Source organism: Danio aesculapii, chromosome 21 (genome assembly GCF_903798145.1).
Source record: "Danio aesculapii chromosome 21, fDanAes4.1, whole genome shotgun sequence".
Classification (NCBI taxonomy): domain Eukaryota; kingdom Metazoa; phylum Chordata; class Actinopteri; order Cypriniformes; family Danionidae; genus Danio; species Danio aesculapii.
Window position 1 is genome coordinate 45,502,665 of NC_079455.1, and position 26,810 is coordinate 45,529,474.

The window sequence follows — 26,810 nt, forward strand, 5'->3', positions numbered from 1 at the left end:
ATGTGGTACAGCTGAATTGGGTACGCTAAATTGTCTGTAGTGTATGAGTGTGAATGAGTGTGTATGGATGTTTCCCAGAGATGGGTTGCGGCTGGAAGGGCATCCGCTGTGTAAAACATGTGCTGGATGAGTTGGCGGTTCATTCCGCTGTGGCAACCCCGGATTAATAAAGGGACTGAGCCGAAAAGAAAATGAATGAATGAATGAATATCAAGGTAAGTGTACAAATGTCTCTCTCACACTCACACACACACATACACACACACGCATACAATACTCCATATAAAAGCCAGAAACGAAGCTAAAACTAAAATAAAAATACCTGCAGTATGTATGTGAAGACTATTAGAGCACGTTACATCCCAAATAAAGAAACCGTGCACTCGCCACAGTCAGCTTCAACTCTATATTAGAGGAAATGATACCAGTGAACAAACAAAGCTGCTGAAGAATCTGAGAAGCAGCAGGTCAAAGTCAAAGAGATTACAGTAAACCTGCTTTATACAGTCACACTCACTGGATCTGACACTGTGTTGTGTGTGCGCGTGTGTGTGTATATATGTTTGTGTGTTTGTATTTGTATATGTGTTTCTGCGTGTGTACTTGTGAACTGTATGTGTATGATTGTGTGTTTGCATTTGTTTGCTTGTTTGCGTATGTATTTGTGTGTGTGTGTCTGCATGTATACGTGTGTGTGTGTGTGTTTGTTTGCTTGTGTGTTTGGGTATTGTGTTTGTTTGTGTCTTTGTATTTGTATATGTGTGTATTGTGCGGGTCATTGTGTATTGTGTGGGTGTGTGTTTGTGTTTGATTGCTTGTTTTTGTTTGTGTGTGTGTGTGTGTGTGTGTGTGTGTGTCTGTTTGCTTGTGTGTTTGGGTATTGTGTTTGTTTGTGTCTTTGTATTTGTATATGTGTGTATTGTGTGGGTGTGTGTGTGTGTGTTTGTGTTTGATTCTTGTTTTTGTGTGTGTGTGTGTGTGTGCGTGTGTGTGTGTGTGTGTGTGTGTGTGCGTGCGTGTGTGTGTGTGTGTGCGTGCGTGTGTGTGTGTGTGTGTGTGTGTGTGTGTGTGTGATTGTTTGCATTTGTTTGCGTCTATGTATTTGTGTGTGTGTGTGTGTTTGTTTGCTCGTATGTTTGGGTATTGTGTTTGTTTGTGTCTTTGTATTTGTATATGTGTGTATTGTGCGGGTCATTGTTTGTGTATTGTGTGGGTGTGTGTTTGTTTGTGTTTGATTGCTTGTTTTTGTTTGTGTGTGTGTGTGTGTGTGTGTGTGTGTGTTTGCTTGCGTCTATGTATTTGTGTGTGTATGTTTGCATGTATACGTGTGTGTGTGTTTGTTTGCTTGTGTATTTGGGTATTGTGTTTGTTTGTGTCTTTGTATTTGTATATGTGTGTATTGTGCGGGTCATTGTTTGTGTATTGTGTGGGTGTGTGTTTGATTGCTTGTTTTTGTTTGTGTGTGTGTGTGTTTGTTTGCATTTGTTTGCTTGTTTGCGTCTATGTATATGTGTGTATGTCTGCATGTATACGTGTGTGTTTGTATTTTGTGTTTGCATTGTGTGTGTTTATTTGTTTGCTTGTTTGCATGTATGTATGTTTATGTGTGTCTGGGTGTTTGTTTGTTTGTTTGTTTGCTTGTGTGTGTGTGTGTGTGTGTATGTTTGTGTGTATTATTTGTGTGTATTGTTTGTGTGTTTATGAGCGTGTATTGTGAATGTGTGTAATCTATGTGTAATATTGTGTGTGTGTGTGTGTGTGTGTGTGTGTGTGTGTGTGTGTGTGTGTGTGTGTGTGTGTGTGTGTGTGTGTGTGTGTGTATGTTTGTGTGTATTATTTGTGTGTGTTGTTTGTGTGTATTGTGAATGTGTTTAATCTATGTGTAATATTGTGTGTGTGCGTGCGTGCGTGTGTGTGTGTGTGTGTGTGCAGGTCTCTGTATGTGCAGTATGAGTGTGATGTGAGTGTTCAGGGTGTTCCTGGTTTCCGCTTCGTTCCTCCAGCTGATGTGTTCTCCAGTCCTGACATTAATCCTGATAATGCAGGCTTCTGTGTGCCGCCCGGACACTGCCTGGGCTCCGGCCTGCTGAACGCCAGTGTGTGTAAACAAGGTCAGTGTGAGTGTGTGTGTGTGTGTGTGTGTGTGTGTGTGTGTGTTTGTCTATAGTGTGCGTGTTTCGCTAATGTGTGTGTGTGTTTTCAGGTGCCCCCATCATCATGTCGTCTCCTCATTTCTATCAGGCTGATAAAAAGTTTGTTGAGGATATTTGGGGGATGAAGCCCAATAAGGAGGAGCACCAGACCTTTGCAGACATCAATCCGGTGCGTGTGCAAACCTCATTACGTAAAAAGAAACGCTCAGATTCTCTTGATTTTTCCTTTTTATTAACATTTTATTTAAAGAGCCCCTATTTTGCATTATAAATGGGTCATATTTTGGTTTTGGGGGTCTCCAACAACAGGCTGATCTGCATGCAAGGTCAAAAAACTCTTTCATTATCTTATAATCTGCATTTAATTTGACCTAATTATCCCAGCGACTCCAATATGATTCGTTCAGTGATTCATTTGTTCCCAAACCCCTCCTTTACATGAGGCTAATCTGCGCTGATTGGTCCGATGACTCAGTCTGTTGTGATTGGTCGACTGCGTTCAGCGTAAGACAGAGAGAAACGCCCACCAAGGCTAATCAACATTGTTGAAGTAGTCAGAGTGCAGAGTGTGTGTGTGTGTGTGTGTGAGCCCAATGCAGGAGTGCATTAAAGCAGTGCAGTTTAACACCAGCATATTACTCTATTCTTAACCATCAGTAATAACAGTGACACACATTCAGTATTAATCCACAGAGCGGCGAATTCAGCTTTATTTGTATAGCGCTTTTACAATGTAGATTGTGTCAAAGCAGCTTCACATTGAAGATTATAGTAAACTGAAACAGTGTAGTTCAGTCTTCAGTGTTTAAGTTCAGTTCAGTTGAGCTCAGTTCAGTGTGGTTTAATAATCACTACTGAGAGTCCAAATATTGAAGAGCAAATCCAACGATGCGCAGCTCTACAGATCCTGAACCATGCAAGCCAGTGGCGACAGCGGAGAGGGAAAAAACTTCACTAATGGCGGAAGTGAAGAAAAAAAACCTTGAGAGAAACCAGACTCAGATTGGGCAGGATCATTTCTTCTCTGGCCAAACGTCTTGTGTAGAGCTGCAGTCTAGGCGCTGGAGAAGCTGAACGTCAGCGAAGACTCGTTTGTCCCTGGAGCATCACAGGAATCAGTCTCATGTTCTCCACTCTTCCATGACCATCAGAGTAGCTGCTCAGGATTCGGCCTGGTCCAGGATTATGGAAACTTTGGGATCATCTCGTCGTTGGTCTTGGATCGAATCAGTGACTCTGCATAGTCTGAGGGCCTCGGGAAGAGTATCCCCAGGTGGAAATGGAGAATAAAGAGAATCATTAGCGTAGCTGATGTTCACAGTGTATATCAACAAGATGCAGAACCTGTGTGGAAGCCCCCTAAGTGGTGCACTGAGTGTATGCTTTACTGAACAGATAGGTCTTTAATCTAGTTTTGAATTGAGAGAGTGTGTCTGAGCCTCGGACGTTATCAGGAAGGCTATTTCAGAGTTTAGGAGCTATAAATGAGAAGGCTCGACCTCCTTTACTCGACTTTGCTATTCTAGGTACTACCAGAAGCCCTGAGTTTTGAGACCTTAAAGAGCGAGTTGGATTGTAGCGAGACAGAAGATTGGTTAGATAAACAGGAGCTAGATTATTTAAAGCTTTATATGTAAGAAGCAATATTTTAAATTCAATACGAAACTTAACAGGCAGCCAGTGTAAGGAGGATAAAATTGGGGTGATGTGATCAAATTTTCTAGACCTGGTAAGAACTCTGGCAGCTGCATTTTGTACTAGCTGAAGTTTGTAAACCTGTAACCGTGTTCAAGTGTGTTCAGTCCTAACCTGATGCACAGCTATCATCATGTCAGGAATGATTCAGCTATTTTAAAAAGGCGGATTTTTTTAGAGGAGATGTTTGTCAAATCAGATGTCATGTCCGTAGTTGATTTTGAACAGAAAGTGTCCGCTTTGCACCATAAATGACAGCACAGAAGCAGTCTTGGGTTTTCACTGTCGAATTTTAATCCCTGTTTCGGAACAAGTCAGTCGATCTCCAGGGATGAAAGCAGGTGTCATGCAAGACAAATAGCTGAAGGAACAGGTATCACCGGCGTTTGACATGAATTAAAGTGCATCTTTATGTCCGAGCTTTGATATAAATCAGCAGTGGCTTAGAGGAGAGGAGCACAACAGGGGCCAAATCGATTTAATTGGGGGCCGGTGCCCCTGGACTCATGAAAATAATTATTTACATTGATCAAATCTGATTAGCTGAAGTCACAATAGCCAACAGAAGGCTCCGTTTGGTCTTAAAGTCAAAGTTTTTTCACAATTTATGTTGGCTATAGCAGTCAAAATAGGACATATAAGCTCATGTATGGGACAAATTCTGGACCTTTGTCAGTGAGGAGTGGAGTCTTTCAAACCACCCAAATCCCCCTGGCTATGACCTGCATAATGCAATTCACAACCGCAAATAAGCCGAAAGCACAGGAAACGTGGAAACTGTTCTTTAACGGATAGTTTTTACAGTGTAGAAATGATTAAATAACATGTATGAAACAATAAATAACACAACATTTCTCTGCACTGCCATTAGAGGGCGTCACCGCTCCACAGAACAGCTATGCACGGATTCATCATCAAGCTCACATTTTTAACTAATACGCTGCAGATCAATGAATGAATAATTCAATAACTGCATTATTGTGATAAACCTACAGACAAAACAGCTTTAAGCTTTAGCCTGAGTCACTTACTGATAAAGCAGATCTTTTATCAGATTTAGATTATTACAGCTTCACCACGGTAAAGTCAAGAAGGGATACGGCTGTGGATACACTCATCAATATAGCATCATTTTTGTGACACCGTACAACAATAATTCATATTTTACACCACTCTGAGGGGTGAGGTAGGGGTATATGTTAATAAAATACTATTTAATGGTAATTTAGTAAAAAATCTGAATAAATATTCAGTATAATTACTGTTTTTACATACTGTGAGGTTTTGGTAGGGAAATAAATTAATAAAAAACAATTAATGTACAATGTAATAATATGAACAATATTCTGTATAATTACTCTTTTTACATTCAATAATGTGTAATTTAATAAATAATATGAACAATATTCTGTATAATTACTCTTTTTACATGCAATTAATGTGTAATTTAATAAATAATATGAACAATATTCTGTATAATTACTCTTTTTACATGCAATTAATGTGTAATTTAATAAATAATATGAACAATATTCTGTATAATTACTCTTTTTACATGCAATTAATGTGTAATTTAATAAATAATATGAACAATATTCTGTATAATTACTCTTTTTACATGCAATTAATGTGTAATTTAATAAATAATATGAACAATATTCTGTATAATTACTCTTTTTACATGCAATAATGTGTAATTTAATAAATAATATGAACAATATTCTGTATAATTACTCTTTTTACATTCAATAATGTGTAATTTAATAAATAATATGAATAATATTCTGTATAATTACTCTTTTTACATTCAATAATGTGTAATTTAATAAATAATATGAATAATACTCTGTATAATTACTCTTTTTACATTCAATAATGTGTAATTTAATAAATAATATGAACAATATTCTGTATAATTACTCTTTTTACATGCAATTAATGTGTAATTTAATAAATAATATGAACAATATTCTGTATAATTACTCTTTTTACATTCAATAATGTGTAATTTAATAAATAATATGAATAATACTCTGTATAATTACTCTTTTTACATTCAATAATGTGTAATTTAATAAATAATATGAATAATACTCTGTATAATTACTCTTTTTACATTCAATAATGTGTAATTTAATAAATAATATGAATAATACTCTGTATAATTACTCTTTACATTCAATAATGTGTAATTTAATAAATAATATGAACAATATTCTGTATAATTACTCTTTTTACATTCAATAATGTGTAATTTAATAAATAATATGAATATTACTCTGTATAATTATGCAATTAATGTGTAATTTAATAAATAATATGAATAATATTCTGTATAATTACTCTTTTTACATTCAATAATGTGTAATTTAATAAATAATATGAACAATATTCTGTATAATTACTTTTACATGCAATTAATGTGTAATTTAATAAATAATATGAACAATATTCTGTATAATTACTCTTTACATTCAATAATGTGTAATTTAATAAATAATATGAACAATATTCTGTATAATTACTCTTTTTACATTCAATAATGTGTAATTTAATAAATAATATGAACAATATTCTGTATAATTACTCTTTTTACATGCAATTAATGTGTAATTTAATAAATAATATGAATAATATTCTGTATAATTACTCTTTTTACATTCAATAATGTGTAATTTAATAAATAATATGAATATTACTCTGTATAATTACTCTTTTTACATTCAATAATGTGTAATTTAATAAATAATATGAACAATATTCTGTATAATTACTCTTTTTACATGCAATTAATGTGTAATTTAATAAATAATATGAACAATATTCTGTATAATTACTCTTTTTACATGCAATTAATGTGTAATTTAATAAATAATATGAATATTACTCTGTATAATTACTCTTTTTACATTCAATAATGTGTAATTTAATAAATAATATGAACAATATTCTGTATAATTACTCTTTTTACATTCAATAATGTGTAATTTAATAAATAATATGAACAATATTCTGTATAATTACTCTTTTTACATGCAATTAATGTGTAATTTAATAAATAATATGAACAATATTCTGTATAATTACTCTTTTTACATTCAATAATGTGTAATTTAATAAATAATATGAACAATATTCTGTATAATTACTCTTTTTACATGCAATTAATGTGTAATTTAATAAATAATATGAATAATATTCTGTATAATTACTCTTTTTACATTCAATAATGTGTAATTTAATAAATAATATGAATATTACTCAGTATAATTATGCAATTAATGTGTAATTTAATAAATAATATGAACAATATTCTGTATAATTACTCTTTTACATGCAATTAATGTGTAATTTAATAAATAATATGAATAATATTCTGTATAATTACTCTTTTACATGCAATTAATGTGTAATTTAATAAATAATATGAACAATATTCTGTATAATTACTCTTTACATTCAATAATGTGTAATTTAATAAATAATATGAACAATATTCTGTATAATTACTCTTTTTACATTCAATAATGTGTAATTTAATAAATAATATGAACAATATTCTGTATAATTACTCTTTTTACATGCAATTAATGTGTAATTTAATAAATAATATGAACAATATTCTGTATAATTACTCTTTTTACATGCAATTAATGTGTAATTTAATAAATAATATGAACAATATTCTGTATAATTACTCTTTTTACATGCAATTAATGTGTAATTTAATAAATAATATGAATAATATTCTGTATAATTACTCTTTTTACATTCAATAATGTGTAATTTAATAAATAATATGAATATTACTCTGTATAATTATGCAATTAATGTGTAATTTAATAAATAATATGAACAATATTCTGTATAATTACTCTTTACATTCAATAATGTGTAATTTAATAAATAATATGAACAATATTCTGTATAATTACTCTTTACATTCAATAATGTGTAATTTAATAAATAATATCAACAATATTCTGTATAATTACTCTTTACATTCAATAATGTGTAATTTAATAAATAATATGAACAATATTCTGTATAATTACTCTTTACATTCAATAATGTGTAATTTAATAAATAATATCAACAATATTCTGTATAATTACTCTTTACATTCAATAATGTGTAATTAATCAATAATATGAACAATATTCTGTATAATTACTCTTTTTACATTCAATAATGTGTAATTTAATAAATAATATGAACAATATTCTGTATAATTACTCTTTTTACATGCAATTAATGTGTAATTTAATAAATAATATGAATATTACTCTGTATAATTACTCTTTTTACATTCAATAATGTGTAATTTAATAAATAATATGAATATTACTCTGTATAATTACTCTTTTTACATTCAATAATGTGTAATTTAATAAATAATATGAATATTACTCTGTATAATTACTCTTTTTACATTCAATAATGTGTAATTTAATAAATAATATGAACAATATTCTGTATAATTACTCTTTTTACATGCAATTAATGTGTAATTTAATAAATAATATGAACAATATTCTGTATAATTACTCTTTACATTCAATAATGTGTAATTTAATAAATAATATGAACAATATTCTGTATAATTACTCTTTTTACATTCAATAATGTGTAATTTAATAAATAATATGAATATTACTCTGTATAATTATGCAATTAATGTGTAATTTAATAAATAATATGAACAATATTCTGTATAATTACTCTTTTACATGCAATTAATGTGTAATTTAATAAATAATATGAACAATATTCTGTATAATTACTCTTTTTACATTCAATAATGTGTAATTTAATAAATAATATGAACAATATTCTGTATAATTACTCTTTTTACATTCAATAATGTGTAATTTAATAAATAATATGAACAATATTCTGTATAATTACTCTTTTTTACATTCAATAATGTGTAATTTAATAAATAATATGAATATTACTCTGTATAATTATGCAATTAATGTGTAATTTAATAAATAATATGAACAATATTCTGTATAATTACTCTTTTACATGCAATTAATGTGTAATTTAATAAATAATATGAACAATATTCTGTATAATTACTCTTTTTACATTCAATAATGTGTAATTTAATAAATAATATGAACAATATTCTGTATAATTACTCTTTTTACATTCAATAATGTGTAATTTAATAAATAATATGAATATTACTCTGTATAATTACTCTTTTTACATTCAATAATGTGTAATTTAATAAATAATATGAACAATATTCTGTATAATTACTCTTTTTACATGCAATTAATGTGTAATTTAATAAATAATATGAATATTACTCTGTATAATTACTCTTTTTACATTCAATAATGTGTAATTTAATAAATAATATGAACAATATTCTGTATAATTACTCTTTTTACATGCAATTAATGTGTAATTTAATAAATAATATGAACAATATTCTGTATAATTACTCTTTTTACATTCAATAATGTGTAATTAATAAATAATATGAATAATATTCTGTATAATTACTCTTTTTACATTCAATAATGTGTAATTTAATAAATAATATGAATATTACTCTGTATAATTACTCTTTTTACATTCAATAATGTGTAATTTTAATAAATAATATGAACAATATTCTGTATAATTACTCTTTTTACATGCAATTAATGTGTAATTTAATAAATAATATGAATAATACTCTGTATAATTACTCTTTTTACATTCAATAATGTGTAATTTAATAAATAATATGAACAATATTCTGTATAATTACTCTTTTTACATTCAATAATGTGTAATTTAATAAATAATATGAACAATATCTGTATAATTACTCTTTTTACATGCAATTAATGTGTAATTTAATAATAATATGAACAATATTCTGTATAATTACTCTTTTTACATTCAATAATGTGTAATTTAATAAATAATATGAATATTACTCTGTATAATTACTCTTTTTACATTCAATAATGTGTAATTTAATAAATAATATGAACAATATTCTGTATAATTACTCTTTTACATTCAATAATGTGTAATTTAATAAATAATATGAACAATATTCTGTATAATTACTCTTTTTACATGCAATTAATGTGTAATTTAATAAATAATATGAATAATACTCTGTATAATTACTCTTTTTACATTCAATAATGTGTAATTTAATAAATAATATGAATAATACTCTGTATAATTACTCTTTTTTACATGCAATTAATGTGTAATTTAATAAATAATATGAATAATACTCTGTATAATTACTCTTTTTACATTCAATAATGTGTAATTTAATAAATAATATGAATAATACTCTGTATAATTACTCTTTTTACATTCAATAATGTGTAATTTAATAAATAATATGAACAATATTCTGTATAATTACTCTTTTTACATGCAATTAATGTGTAATTTAATAAATAATATGAACAATATTCTGTATAATTACTCTTTTTACATGCAATTAATGTGTAATTTAATAAATAATATGAATAATACTCTGTATAATTACTCTTTTTACATTCAATAATGTGTAATTTAATAAATAATATGAACAATATTCTGTATAATTACTCTTTTTACATTCAATAATGTGTAATTTAATGAATAATATGAACAATACTCTGTATAATTACTCTTTTTACATTTATTTAATGTGTAATTTAATAAATAATATGAACAATATTCTGTATAATTACTCTTTTTACATTTATTTAATGTGTAATTTAATAAATAATATGAACAATATTCTGTATAATTACTCTTTTTACATTATTTAATGTGTAATTTAATAAATAATATGAACAATATTCTGTATAATTACTCTTTTTACATTTATTTAATGTGTAATTTAATAAATAATATGAACAATATTCTGTATAATTACTCTTTTTACATTTATTTAATGTGTAATTTAATAAATAATATGAACAATATTCTGTATAATTACTCTTTTTACATTCAATTGATATGTCATTTTATAAGTAATACAAACAATAGTCTATAATTTCTATTTTTACATGCAATTATTGCGTAATTAAATAAATATTCTGAATAATATTGGGCATAATTACTTTTTTAGCATTATTGTCAGGGTTGGGGTAGGGGTAGATGTTAATAATATAAAATTTAATTGGTTAATTTAATAAATAACACAAATCATTCTCATTATAATGACTGTTTTTACATTACTGTAGGGTTAGACATTAATAAAATACAGTTTAATGCGTAATTTAATAAATAATATGAATAATATTGTGTATAATTGCTGTTTTTACATTACTGTGATGGTTGGAGTAGCAGTAGATGTTAATAAAATACAATTACTGGACGTTTTAATAAATAATAAGTATAATACTCTTTATAATTACTGTTTGTACATCACTGTGAGGGGGTTAGACATTAAGAATATACAATTTAATGTGTAATTTGAATAATATTACTGTTCTTACATTTCTGTGATGTTGGGGTAAATACAGTGAATGGGTATTTTAATTAATTATACCAAATATTATTCATATTACTTATCATATTACTCATTAATTGTTTTTATTAACGCTGCTCCAACCCCAATCCTACATTCAATATCACAGTAATGTAAAATCAGTAATTATACCCAATATTGTTCATATTATTTCTGTTTTTACATTACTGTGAGAGGTCATTTAAAGGGTCATTTAATAAATAACATAAATAATTCTCATCAGCATGTTAACACAGCTGTATCCCTTTTAGCAACAACCCCAAATCTATCAATTAGACAGCTGGATATTTGTTTAATTATCTAATTTATTAATCAGTCTGAGTTTATATATGAGCACAGAAACCCCCTCGGTGTGTGTTTCTCCAGATGAGCTGCAGATACGTGTGTGTGTGTGTGTGTTTTATAAGTGCAGGGTAAAGTCTGTGTCTATGGTGTTTGTTCAGGTTCACCTGGATCAGATTCAGCTCTTTTATTTACCCATAAACTTTTGCTGGAGTCACACACTGCACTAAACGCTCCTCTCACTTACAGTTTTTGTCTTGTTTCTAGTCCAAATATCTTAAAACGCTTAAATCAAGGAGCATTTTCCAGACAAGCAAATAATATTGTCTTGTTTAAGGAAATAATGAGTCAAAATGACGTGAGTTTTAATTAAAACAAGCTAAATAATCTGACAATGAGGGAAGTTAAATCGTTAGTTATTTCACTCACCCCATGGCAGATTATTTTACTTGTTTTTAATTAAAACGCACTTCATTTTGACTCATTATTAAGACAATATTATTTGCTTGTCTGGAAAAAGCTTCTTGATTTAAGAGTTTTGAGATATTTGGACTAGAAACAAGACAAAAACTCAAGATGACACTGAGCATTTACTGTGTGTGTGTGTGTGTGTGTGTGTGTGTGTGTACGTGTTTTTGTGACATATCAGGACACAAATCTGTATAATGACATAGGTATGACACAGATATTACAAAAACGAGGTGAAATATGAGGACATTGGTGACGTCTTCATTTCTCAAAATGCTTCTAAATCCCACAGGATGAGTTTAATCAGAGAGTAAAGCTGCACACTGTCTCCTGTGATGGTTGGGTTTAGGGGTAGGGTGGGGTGAGGGCAATACGATATATGTGCTGCATAAAACGAATGGAAACCTATGTAATGTACCCACTTTTCACAAAAACAAATGCGTGTGTGTGTGTGCGTGTGTGCGTGCGTGCGATTTTATGCAATGGTTTGTCATATCATTACTCATCATGACTTTTGTGCATTGTGAAAATTTGTGGCTGAAATGTTTTCAGATTCAGTATTAGATCGGTCAAACCAGGGGCGATTTTAGGATTTTAATTTTAGGGGGGCTCAGCTCCTTATAAGGTAAAAAAATAAATAAACTGCCACTTTTCTAATTAAATGACACAAATAAATAAAAATATTTTAAACTTTTAATTCACATTAGCGATCTGAATGATAATAATAAATGAGAAGTATTTTATTTTAATACTGGACAACACTTAACGTTTCTATCTCCGTCAGTGACAGTTAAAACATGTACATCCTCTAAGTGCTTCTGTCACTGTGTTTAATCCTTCTGTGCAAGACTGTATGGTATAGTTAATGCTACACGAGCTGTAAAGTGTTTAATATTGGTGGTTCATTTGAAATAAAAATAGCAAAGTATTTGTTAGGAGTTACATTTCTTGCTGGAGGAAACATCTGTGCTGATGAGGTGAACGCTGAGAAAACCCCACTGCTCCTCCATGACATTGGGATACAGGTGATACAAGGTCTATATCAAAGAACTGCAAATAAGCAGATGCTATAATAATTTATCGATAAACACACACCTCGTTCTCTCACTCTGAACAGCGTTGGTTTGCTGATCAAATGTAAAAACAAAAGACGGGAGAGGAGGCCGAATTCTTCTGCTGTTTTCATATCAAATTTAAAAGGGACTGAGGCTACAGCCTCCCTAAAATCGGCCTCTTTCACACACACGTTTACATGGACATATACACTACCTGACAAAAGTGTTGTTGTGGATCTCAGTTGTAAGAGCAACTAATAATAACTTCTAGTTGATCATTTGGAAAAGTGGCAGAAGGTCAATATTCCTGATGAATCATCTGTTGATCTGCATCCTAATCCTCTTTGTCACCATCTTGTGGTGCAATCGTCTTTGCTCTGCTCAGTATGACAGGCTGATGGCTGTCGACGTGTTGTAGCTCCAAAAATTATGAATGTTTAAAATTGGTATAAGCTGCATAATTGTAATCTTAACAACTACATTCTCTCCTAAAAAAAGCCTCAAAATACATGATGTTGTCCAACAGCTGCACTATTTGTCAAACTGTAGTGAGTTTATTGACCTGCTGTCACTCTATGTGGGCGGAGTAATACACAAGGGTGAAGAGGCTGTAGGAGTGCTGTTATTGCAGAATGTTGCACAGCTATCAGCCAACATATTTCCCAAATGATGTTTAACAGAGATAGGAAATGTTCACAGTATGTCTGATAATATTTGTTCTTCTGGAGAAAGTCTTATTTGTTTTATTTCGGCTAGAATAAAAGCAGTTTTTAATTGTTTTAAACACCATTTTAAGGTCAATATTATTAGCCCCTTTAAGCTATATTTGTTTTCGATTGTCTCCAGAACAAACCATCATTATACAATAACTTGCCTAATTCCCCTAACCTGCCTAGTTAACCTAATTACCCTAGTGAAGCCTTTAAATGTCCCTTTAAGCTGTATAGCAGTGTCTTGAAGAATATCTAGTCTAATATTATTTACTGTCATCATGACAAAGAGAAAATAAATCAGTTATTAGAGATATTACGATTAGAAATGTGTTGAAGAAATCTCTCAGTTAAACAGAAATTGGGGGGAAAATAAACAGGGAAGCGAATAATTCATAATTCAAATATAAAGAGTTCAGATGCAAAACCCTCTAAATCCATCAGACCTCTTTTCTTAATGAGCATTTTCTATCAGGCTCCTCTCATTAGGTTCAGAGGTTTCATTTATAGCTAAAGAACAGGTTATTATCTAGTAAATAAAATACTTAAATAATAAAAAATATATATATTTTTTTCATAAATGTCACTTTTGTCTCTGTTTTTTAACAAGGTAGAGTTTCTTTGGCGTCAAAACCAGCTAAATCCACGTCTGCTTTTTATGCAAAAACCTCTAAATCTACCTATTGAGACAAAGATGCTATTAGAGATTATTTTACCAAACATAAAAACAGACCACCTGAAATTCAAAAATATAAATCTGTCAAGTAAGTGGCGGTTCATTCCACTGTGGTTAACCAGGGAAAAAGCAGAAGGAAAATGAATAAATTAAATCTGTCAAGTAAGTGCGTTAATCAATACCATTATTAAATCTTGACATTAATTAAATCTTAACAATCTGATATTTGGGATTTAGATTTAATGTAAGTAGAGCAATGTAAACAATTGTAAACTGAGCTTGTTGGATTCAAATAAAGTAGTGTAAAATCATTGTGAATATCTGTGCATTGTTCATTAATAAAAAAGTAATATAATTCATGGAAGTCATATAAATAATGTATAGTTTTGTATATTATATTTATCTTTATAAAAATAGCAGTTTTAGAAGCTGTCATTCATTCATTCCCCATACTCAAGGTCTTGGTTTCTTCTTGGTCTCTTGTTTATCCTCATAGCATCCACGTGGGATAAAAGAACAGCATCTTAACTTCATCTTTGGTGAAACGCAGTTGCCGTTTTAATGTTTAGTAAAATCAGACTCATTCAAAGTATGAATGAAAGTACGCTGCTCAAAGAAGAGTTTATGAATGCATGCTACACTTTCGACTGTATTTAGTTTTCTTTTTCTTATAATGCACAGAGTTTTGTGGTAAGGGACGTTTTAATATGTCATTCACTGACAGTCAGACAGGCTAATTTCAGTTCATCAAACATCATCTTTTAAAGGCTAAATCAAAGGCGAAATAAAACACTCACCTCATAAAGCTGGCGTATCTGCGCACTGCTTCATTGAAAACATGCCATTCGATTTGCGCCTTCTGATTGGTTCTTGGGAAATAGCGACTTTTGCTGTCAAAGGCAAGTGGCGTTTAGCGGCTTTTGCCGACAAACTGTTATTTCTGAATGCGCTAACGCTGCGATTTAGATGACTTGAAGCAAATCTATTTGAAATGTTCACAGTATGTCTGATAATATTTATTATTATATTAATTAATTTATTAATTATATACTTATTTGTTTTATTTTGGCTAGAATAAAAGCAGTTTTTATTTTTTAAACCCCATTTTAAGGTCAATATTATTAGCCCCTTTAAGCTAAATTTGTTTTCGATAGTCTACAGAACAAACCATCGATATACAATGACTTGCCTAATTACCCTAACCTGCCTAGGTACCCTAATTAACCTAGTTAAGCCTTTAAATGTCACTGTAAGCTGTATAGAAGTGTCTGAAGAATATCTAGTCTAATATTATTTACTGTCATCATGACAAAGAGAAAATAAATCAGTTATTAGAGATGAGTTATTAAAACTATTATGATTAGAAATGTGTTGGAGAAATCTGCTCTCTGTTAAACAGAAATTGGGGAAAAATAAACAGAGGGGCTAATAATTCATAATTCTGACGTTTTATTAAATGGCTGTTTTGCATTGTGATGTTAAGTGTGTGTGTGTGTGTGTGCGTGTATGTGTGTGTGCATGTGTGCGCGTGTGTGCGTGTGTGCGTGTGTGCGTGTGTGTGTGTGTGTGTGTGTGTGTGTGTGTGTGTGTGTGTGTGCGCGCGTGTGTGCGTGTGTGTGTGTGTGTGTGGGTGTGTGTGTGTGTGTGTGTGTGTGTGTGCGTGTGTGTGTGTTGTGCATGTGTGCACGTGTGCGCGTGTGTGCGTGTGTGCGGTGGTGGTGTGTGTGTGTGTGTGTGCGCGTGTGCGCGTGTGCGCGTGTGCGCGTGTGTGCGTGTGTGGGTGTGTGTGTGTGTGTGTGTGTGCGTGTGTGTGTGTGTGGTGTGTGTGTGTGTGTGTGTGTGTGTGTGTGTGATTTTATGCAATGGTTTTGTCATATCATTACTCATCATGACTTTTGTGCATTGTGAATTTGTGTGTTTTCAGCTCACTGGTATTGTGCTTCAGGGAGCGAAGCGTGTTCAGGTGAATGTTTACCTGCAGCAGCACTCATCATTCAGGTCAGTCTCCAGAAAACACTAGAAAAAGTATATTATAACACTAGAATATATACTGTTCATTCATTTTCCTTCGGCTAAGTTCCTTTATTCATCAGGGGTCGCCACAGTGAATGAACCACCAACTATTCCAGCATATGTCTTACACAGTGGATGTCCCTTCCAGCTGTAACCCAGTATGGGAAACACCCATACATACTCATTCACACACACACACACACACACACACTCATACGGCCAATTTAGTTAATCAATTCCCCTATTGCGCATGGGTTGGACTGTGGGGGAACCGGAGCACACCGGAGGAAAACCCACACCAACACGGGGAGAACATGCAGACTCCACACAGAAATGCCAACTGACCCACCTGAGACTCGAACCAGCAACCTTCTAGCTGTGAGGGTACAGTACTAACCACTGAGCCACCGTGCCACGCCTATTTTTAGTCACGAAACTTTAATTAAGTCATGCAATATAAAGACTAAAGGATAAAGGATAAACATTACATAAGCAGAAGTGGGTCAGTCCAGCTGTAATGATTGACAGCTCATCACATGTATTTTAAATATTATCTGTGCATTGTTTTACTGTAATCTGATCAGGGTGACACGGTGGCTCACTGGTTAGCACTGTGTCCTCACAGCAAGAAGGTCTCTGGTTCAAGTCCCGGCTGGGTCAGTTGGCGTTTCTGTATGGAGTTTGCATGTCTCCCCGTGTTGGCGTGGGTTTCCTCCGGGTGCTCCGGTTTCCCCCCACAGTCCAAACACATTGATTAACTAATTGGCTGTAGTTAATGAGAATGGGTGAGTATGGGGTTTCCCAGTACTGGGTTGCAGCTGGAAGAGAATTTGCTGGGTAAAACATATGCTGGAATAGTTGACGGTTCATTCCGCTGTGGTGACCTACAGGAGACCTAATATAGACTTAGGCGAAGAAAAATGAATGAATGGATAATAATCTGATCAGTTTTTGGCCATCAGATTGAGTCAGATCTTCAAAATGTAATGTATTCAGATTTATATGGTTTTATTTTGGATTAATGTGTGTGTTAATTAATAAATAAAATAAAACACAAACGAGACAAATCTCAGGTCTTTACAGGTTTGTAGCCATTTAACGAAGTAGTGTCTAGAAGAGGGAAGTCTGGGATTCTCTCCTAAGACTGCTGCCTCCACGACCCAGGCCCGGAAAGCAGCAGAAAATGAATGAATAAATTAAACCATTTTATTACAGTGAAGGTAAACTACAGTAAAAGTAGACTGTAATGATTGTTAAAAAGGGGACCGTTTTTTATCAGTTTTTTTTTAATAAACATGCATTCAGAGGTTTATTAGGGGTATATCAGTTCATATAAAGGACTTGTATTAGGCTTGTGGGTTGCATTTTATTGCTGTTATGTGAAGTTGCTGCATCTGGTAGATGAGTCTAGTGCACTGAGCTTTGTCAGTGTTGATGTTTGCAGTACTGAATGTCTTTGCGGCTGGCTCATGTCATTTATCTGAAACGGCAATGTTGAATCCAACATTAGATCGGTAACGGTTGCTTTCATGCACACGTCTTCTCCATTAACTGTCTCATCCATTACTTCTCACCATGAGAAATAAAGGTGTGCTGTGCAGTATTAGATGTCCATGGTGAATGCGTGACTGAGAGCCCTGATTTATGCCCTTATTTTGGCGGGCATGTTTGTGCGTCAGTAATTTTTTCATTTTATAGAGCGCAACATTCCTCTGACTACTTCCCTGCTTGCTGCATGTTTGTGTGTTTATATGGCAAATTCAGGGGGAACTACGGAACCAGATGCATCACGTGTGTTGGAGTGAAAACCGATTTACATTCAAACAAATCGATGTGATCTTCACACTCCAGTTTATCTATAAAATTGATGTATCACCCAGCAATAGCACTCTCATTGGTGTGTGTGTTTTTCAGAGGAAGTTCGGCACGTGTCCTCATGGTGGTTACGGTCTGGACTGGAGCGATTCCTCACCTGGCTGCTGAACCGTCATCACATCAGAGACGTCTGTCTGTATCCACGCTTCATCCAGCGCTGCAGGCCTTAAACACACACACACACACACACACCACACAGTCAAGGCATACACACAGACTCAAACACACAGTCACTCTTTCACACAGACTCAAGCTTTCTCACACACAGAGGCGCACACAACACTCTCTCTCCCCCACACACACACACAGACTCTCATGCACACAATCACATGAACAAAACAGCACTCACACAAGCACATGCTCGCAACACAGTCACAGACACACACACAAGCATACAGCCACCAACACACTCTCCCTCACGCACAACACACCCTCTGTCCCACACACACACACAAATGTACCTCCCAGTCACACACGCATATACAACACACACCCTTTTCTTTGTCCCATACACAAACATACAACACACATCCTCTGCCACACACTGTTCCAACACACACACACACACACACTTCACTGCAAGAGACCAACTAGGAAATGAATCTCTGTCTCTGATTGGCTGAGGTGATATTTATAAATATGTGATGTGTAATCCTCTGACTGTAGATGTTCTGATGGTGTCGCTCTGTTACTGCACTGCAGCGTTTATCTGTGACTAAAGATAATCAATAAATCAGTCAGTCAATCAATCAGATGCAGCTGTGTTTGATTCCAGCAGAGAGAAGAGCTACGATTAAAGGCAAGGAGAGTTTATTTCTGTAGCACGTTCATACACAATCACTCAGTGCTTTACATCAACAGGAGTAAATGAAATAAACAACAGAGAATAAAGATGGTTAAATGTGTTAAACAGGTTATAAAAGAATGAAAAGAAGAGAAATCACATAGTGCGATCTGTGGGACGTAGCACAGTGCTCATTCAGTAAAGGCACAGCTAAACAGATGTGTGTTCAGTCTTGATGTGAACGTACCTAATGTTGGAGCACATCTGATCATTTCTGGAAGCTGATTCCAGCAGCAGGGGGCGCTGTTAGTAGCCGATTCACCTTGCTCTGACTGAACTCTTGGGGCTCTATTTTAATGATCTAGGCGTAAAATCCAAAGCTCAGGGCGCAAAAAAATTAAGAGCCTGTCCGAATCCACTATTTTAAGGACAGATAAATGCGCTCTGCACCCAGCACATGGTCTAACAGGGTTGTGCTTATTCTCTTAATGAGTTCTGGCTGTGTTTAGGGCATAACCTGCATTAATTCCCATTCCCAAGAGTCAGTTGCGTCGCTCCATGGTGCATTTGCTATTTACATGTCGGACTTTGTAAAAACTGAACGCTTCACTTATGAGAACACAGTTAAACAGAGCATCTGCAGCGCGAGGATAAAGAACGAGCCTCCTCCATTCAGCCTCTTTACTTTCTCTTTACTTTACTCTTTACTTTACTCCTTTACTTTGGTGGAGTGAGGAAACGGTGGAAACTCACTCCACTGAACACATCCATCAGCCCACATATTTAATCTCCTTTGTTAAGAGCAAAGATTTGCTCAAAACTATTTCTAAATTCAGTTCTAATCTCCAGCAGAGGAATAAATGAACAAATAATGAAGTGTGGTCAAACACTGAGTTATATCCAAACACACGTCCTGTTCTGATGCCCCATATGGTGATGCAGACGTCTCCAAAACCCCACAGGTGGACAATCTACACTTGTGTTTATTAAAACAATTATTTTATTGATTATTTGACATGGACATCACAATTACACTGGACAACCAAACTGCATTTGTTTAAGTGTTTTAGCAGACTTGCTGATTCTCAACACCTGTCCACATGAGGCTTGACAAAATGCAAATATAATAGCTACATATTCACAACATTATAATTCTTTACATAAATTACTGAAGGCAAAAGCAAAGGCGACATGATCCAACAAACTAACAGTAGACTATTTGTGCTAACACTGCTGTTTTGTCTTTAACCACTTTTTATACATCCTTATACATCCTTTACACAAACATGTGCCAGAGCAGGTGGGAAAATAGTACCATTATTAAGTATGCAGATGACACTGTCATTGTCAGCCAACTTTATGATAATGAAACAGGTCATGGTCCAGTACTAACTGACTGTGTCAGATGGTGTGAGGAGTCATATCTTCAGTTAAATGTTTTAAAGACAAAAGATATGATCATTGATTTTAGGAAGGCTGCTAACACACAGGTGAGCACTTCCATTAAACATCAGCCTGTGGAAAGTGTGCGATCATACAAATATCTTGGCACAATTATTGATTCTAAACTTTCCTTTGATGAGAATTGTGCAGCAGTCTGTAAAAAGGGGCACCAGCGATTATTTTGTTTGAGAAAGCTAAATCATTTCCACATTGACAAACACATGATGATTTTATTTTATCATGCTTTACTTGAATCCATTTTATCCTTTGCTTTGGTGTCATGGTTTGGGAATCTCTCTGTCAAGAATAAAAACTCACTAAATCAGATAGTTAAGTGGTCCAGTAAGCTAACTGGGGTGTCAGTAGCTAATCTAGAGGCTGTGTACACCAGGCGGCTAAAGAGAATCACAAATTCAATTTTAAGTGACACTGATCATCCCCTGCACTCAGAGTTTCAGCTCCTTCTGGTCGCAGGTTTCTAGTATTAAGCTGTAGAACGAAACGATACAAAAATAGCTTCATACCAGCAGCCATTAGATATTTAAATAAGGCATAGACTAAAGCAGAGGTATTTTGGTGACCTGTATATTTTAGATCGTTTGAAACATTTATTTGGTGGGGGGGGGGGGGGGTGGACACTTGAAGTGATTATTAATTTATACTTTTATAAGTGTTTTTATGTTTATGTCCTAATGTTCATTTGTTGTTGTTACTGTGTGAGTTCCTTTGTGTGACACTGTTGTGAGATGAGGACTCTTGACTGCAAACCAAATCTACCTTCGGGTATAAATAAACTAACCTAACCTAAACTTTTAAGAACACTACTAAAATATTGATATTACTTTCTAATTTTAGGCTAACAGGTAAATCATTCCACACTTTGGCTCCCGCAACAGAGAAAACAGACTGACCAAAGCAGGTCGCACACCGGAAGCGGCGCTTCCACACATGACAGTTAAACGTATCACACCAGACGCGCACATTCGCATGTTATTTAACATGAAACTAATCAGATGGCGCTCTGTGGCGCGGCAGAGAAACGAACAGTGTCCTAAAAAAATCCTGTTATCACAAGAAAATACCTTTTATAACATTATTAAGTGGAAAAATAATAGCCTACAGTAGGCTATAGCAGGTCAGCATTGCGTCACCGTGAATGAGTCGGCTTATCTGGTTTCAGAATATAAAAAATAAGCCTTTATTCATTTTTGTTTTCTGGTGATTTTATTTTTTATTTGAAATAAAAAATGAAAATAAAATAATTTTGAAGTTTGCTTTACCGTTTTTCACCATGAAAAATAAAAAAATGCGCCGTTTTTATTTTCCGTTTTAAAATTCAAAAACGAAAATTAAAAAACGCATTAAATTTTGATTTTCGTTTTTTTATTTTAAAATGGAAATAAAACAGCAGCTTGTAGTATCATGATCGTTCATCAGGTTGTGTGCACTAACTCGGCCCCTAGTACTCTCCAAAAATAAACGAATTCTAATAGTGATGTGACGTTGTGCGCCGAGGCTTCGAAGCATGTATCAAAAAACAATACATCTCGCAGTAGCGTACCGGAGCTTGATTCGGTTTGCCATCATCACGTGATCAGTGACGTCAGAAGCTTCATTTTCGCCGATACCCACGTGACTGCTTCAAATTTTGATTCAAAGGTTTAAACACCCTCATGGGTTAGTAAAGTGTATAGCGAGAGATTAGGCGTCGATTACATACATTTCTACTTTTCAAAGCACAGCACCGGTCCCACACACCAGTAATTAAACTAAAATACAACAGTCATTTTAGTAAAAAGGTTTTGAAGCATACTAAAGTGCATTAGCGTATTTTTTACAACTATAATTAAAGAAAACCACTGCATGTCAAAGTATAGTGGTTAACAGAGACCAGCTGGCGAATGCAGCCCGAAAGCCTCACTCACATAACCTCCTCCTCCTTAGAGCATTCGCCTCCCATGCAGGAATCGCCTGTTCGATCCCTGCTTGGAACGGGTGGCTGGGTGAAGGACAAGTTGGAATACGATAAGTGTAAATACTTTTGAATACCTTGGATTTTACTACAGTCACCTGGTGTAATGTAATATACCTCATGTGTAAAAACTACAGTAATTTGTTTATATTACTGTTGTACTACTACATGAATGAGTTGGTCAGTTGTGAACATTTGACATAACACAGTGCTTTCCCACACTTTAACCAGCAGAGGTCCTCATCGAGCTCTGATTTAGAAAGCTTCGAGTAACGAATCTTTTTCCAACACAATTGAGTCGAGCGCTTCACTTCAGGAAGCTTCATTTCACCATTACTAAATACTAATATTCAACTTCAGTTCATTTACTAAAAATCCCTTCCGTCTATCCACTGTCCACTTCAGCTCATTTATTACATTAAGTACATGTGTATAACTGTAAAAATCAAAGCTTGCGCATCTCAGAGAATAATATTTAGATAATTTAACAGTTGATTTGATTTCTTTATTTCAAATAATGTCAGAGTTTAAATGAATTTTACTATTTTTTTTACATTAAAAGTTTTAAAAATAATAACAATAAATAAAGTGCTAATCTTGTGCAATGACCAGGATGTTTTTCTGAACATTTCAGTACTGCTTTATTTAATTTCATATGTTTAATTATGTTTAATCGAGAATTTAACCTTGTGCATCATAAAGGACATATATTTATGTCTATCTGACTTAGTTTTGGCTCAAACTATAGCAGGAACACATAATTTACTTGGTTTGAAACCGAATGTTTAATGAATGTCAGACTTCACCGCGGTCATCATCTGTTAGATACCCATCAGAACTAGCTTTAACTGGGATAAAATCTGATTTGGGGCTGGTAAAGCTGGTTTGAATCTGTTTGCTTTTTTCGCGAAGAGAAAGCGAAAGTTACGCTGATCTGAAAAAAACTGAATGATAAACATCCAATTCAAATCACGTGACCGCTACACGGCGAGCTGCGCATGCGCATCAAGTCATATGACCTTTCCTCTAGATGATCATCAACAGTTTCACTCATGTTATATAAAACAAACTGCGTGAAAACTTCATTAGGCCACTCATTAATTAAATATTTTACAGCGTTATGTTTAATATTTATATTTCTGTCACTGTACTGAGAGAGAATATGAAATATAGATAAATACAGTAATGTTATTGATCAGTGAGTGGGCGGAGGATCAGTCTCGCGACAGAAATAGAAGCGCCTAGAATGGAAAACAGATTTAAAGCCTGTCAATGTAGGCTAATCAGGCGGACTGTTTATAAGTAATGTTTATTTTGTGTTCATTATTCACGCGGTAATACTTAAGTGTTTATTAATTATTTACAATTTTATGCGCTGAACATAAAGTATTATTATATTAGTGTTAACTGAAACCTCTGTAGGTCTGATTTTATAGTACGCCGGAGATAATGCCTTCCTGCAGTATCAAAATATAGGAGTTTTCTTTGAGCCACAGGCAATGAGATTGATAATAAACTTAGATGATTAAAATTGTAAATATTGTAATAAATATTAAGAAATAATAAAAAAACATTTTTATATATACTCACCGGCCACTTTATTAGGTACATCTTACTAGTACCGGTTGGACCCCCTTTGCCCTCAGAACTGCCTTAATCCTTCATGGCGTAGATTTAACAGCTACTGGAAATATTCCTCAGAGATTTTGCTCCATATTGACATGATAGCATCACACAGTTGCTGCAGATTTGTCGGCTGCACATCCATGATGCCAATCTCCCGTTCCACCACATCCCAAAGGTGCTGTATTAGATTGAGCTCTGGTGACTGTGGAGGCCATTTGAGTACAGTGAACTCATTGTCATGTTCAAGACACCAGTCTGAGATGATTCAGGCTTTATGACATGGTGCGTTATCCTGCTGGAAGTAGCCATCAAGATGAAGACACTGTGGTCATAAAGGGATGGACATGGTCAGCAACAATACTCAGGTAGGCTGTGGTGTTGACACCATGCTCAATTGGTACTAATGGACCCAAAGTGTGCCAAGAAAATCTCCCCCACACCATTACACCACCACCAGCAGCCTGAACCGCTGATACAAGGCAGGATGGATCCATGCTTTCATGATGTTGAGGCCAAATTGTGAGCCGAGCATCCGAATGTGGCAGCAGAAATGGAGACCTCATCAGACCAGGCAACGTTTCTCCAATCTTCTATTGTCCAGTTTTGGTGAGCCTGTGTGAATTGTAGCCTCAGTTTCCTGTTCTTAGCTGACAGTAGTGGCACCCGGTGTGGTCTTCTGCTGCTGTAGCCCATCCGCCTCAAGGTTGGAACCGGTCCTGGCCATTCTCCTCTGACCTCCTCGCAATCAACAAGGCATTTGCCGCCCAACAGAACTGCCGCTCACTGGATATTTCCTCTTTGTCGGACCATTCTCTGTGAACCCTAGAGATGGTTGTACGTGAAAATCCCAGTAGATCAGCAGTTTTCTGAAAATACTCAGAGGCAGCCGTCTCCCCTTTCTTCCCCATTCTGATGCTCGCTTTGAACTGCAGCAGAGTTGCTGCCATGTGATGGGCTGATTAGAAAGTTGCGTTGACAAGCGTTGGACAGGTGTACCTAATAAAGTGGCCGTTGAGTGAATGTTGTTGAATGTGAAAATGTTGTCTTTACCCTGTTGTCCAGTGTGCTGCTTTCTGATAATGCCGCAAATCAATTTCCCTAAGGAGACAAAGAAATCTACTTACCTACTGTAGTGAATGAGTGTGTGTGAATGAGAATGTATGGGTGTTTCCCAGTACTGGGTTGTGGCTAAAAGGTCATCCACTTTGTAAAACATATGCTAGAATAATTAGCAGGTGATTTCGCTGTGCGACTGCTGATAAACAAAGGCTGAAGGAGAATGAATAAATGCATATTTGAGCCGTGATGCGCCCCTGCTGGAGAACTGAGATCCGCGGCTGGATCAACAGACTCGCTCTCTCTTTGTTTTCTGTGTGTGTCCTGTGTCATTTCTCTGCGTTCTGTTCATGTAAACACATGTAAACAGAGTCTCTCCGGTTGTCTCCCGTGTCTGTGTGTGTGTAAGGGAACGGTACCGGGGTCGGGGATGCGGCTGCGGCTATGCTGTGTGTCCACCGCTGGAGCTCTGTGTGTCCTGCTGCTGATCGCGGCATCGCGCTGGAGTTAACCAGAGTCTTACAAAAGCTGATCAACAACACTGTCAAGCAAAGTCAGTCAGTCAGTCTGTGTGTGTGTGTGTGTGTGTGTGGCCCAGAAGCCTTCTTTATTGTTTATAATAATGATCTACAATAATATTACTAACAATGCTAATATTAATATTATTATAGATAATTAATAATACTACTATCATGAATGCATCTTATTATAATGTTGTTATGAAGTGCCTCTGTTTATTCCTCTTCCTGAATCACGTCAGAAGCCTTCAGTTCTAATTTTGGTTCATTTTATAAGCCATAACCCTCTTTCTCTTTCAGCAAATAGTTCTGGAGAATGGGACAGAGGCGTTCTCGGTGTGCAGAATCCTCCGCCGCCGGTTTACATGCAGTTTTACTTCTTCAATCTGACCAATCCCGCGGAGGTGATGACCGGAGACAAACCCTCGGTGGTTCAGATCGGCCCTTACACCTACAGGTCAGAGCTGCGGTCAATAATTCGCCACACAGGAGCTGATAACTGTACTTGCATTGCTGATGCACTGTGAGAGGTTAATTGTCATTTTAGGTCATTTAAAGGTGTTTAAAGAATTATTCGCCCTCCTGTGAATCTTTTCTAATATTTCCCAAATGATGTTGAACAGATTCAGGAAATTTTCACAGCATGTCTGATAATATTTTTTCTTCTGGAGAAAGTCTTATTTGTTTTATTTCAGCTAGAATAAAAGCAGTTTTTAATTGTTTTAAATTCATTTTAAGGTCAATATTATTAGCCCCATTCAGCAATATTGTTTTGGATAGTCTACAGAACAAACTACTGTTCTACAATGAATTGCCTAATTACCCTAACTTTACCCTAATACCCTAGTTAAGCCTTTAAATGTCACTGTAAGCTGTATAGAAGGTGTCTTGAAGATACTAGTCTAATATTATTACTGTCATCATAGGCGGAGGGCAGTGGTGTGGTGATTGCTATACGCATGTATACTCCTCCGTATGCCTACTTTTTTCCAGGA

General features: G+C 34.2%; 2 protein-coding genes across 2 annotated transcripts in view; both read left to right on the top strand.

Annotated features, from left to right (window-relative positions):
* Nucleotides 1–18,524, top strand: part of LOC130214285 (lysosome membrane protein 2-like) — a 32,704-nt gene extending 14,180 nt beyond the window's left edge. Inside the window, exons 7-10 of the mRNA XM_056445883.1 lie at nt 1,933–2,111; nt 2,204–2,322; nt 16,453–16,526; nt 18,458–18,524. Coding sequence (XP_056301858.1) covers nt 1,933–2,111; nt 2,204–2,322; nt 16,453–16,526; nt 18,458–18,524 — 439 coding nt within the window. The remainder of the gene's footprint in view (nt 1–1,932; nt 2,112–2,203; nt 2,323–16,452; nt 16,527–18,457) is intronic.
* Nucleotides 18,525–25,635: 7,111 nt separating this feature from the next.
* Nucleotides 25,636–26,810, top strand: part of LOC130214147 (lysosome membrane protein 2-like) — a 40,659-nt gene continuing 39,484 nt past the window's right edge. The window contains 4 exon segments of the mRNA XM_056445690.1: nt 25,636–25,785; nt 25,788–25,858; nt 26,116–26,152; nt 26,155–26,272. Coding sequence (XP_056301665.1) covers nt 25,728–25,785; nt 25,788–25,858; nt 26,116–26,152; nt 26,155–26,272 — 284 coding nt within the window. The 5' untranslated portion in view covers nt 25,636–25,727.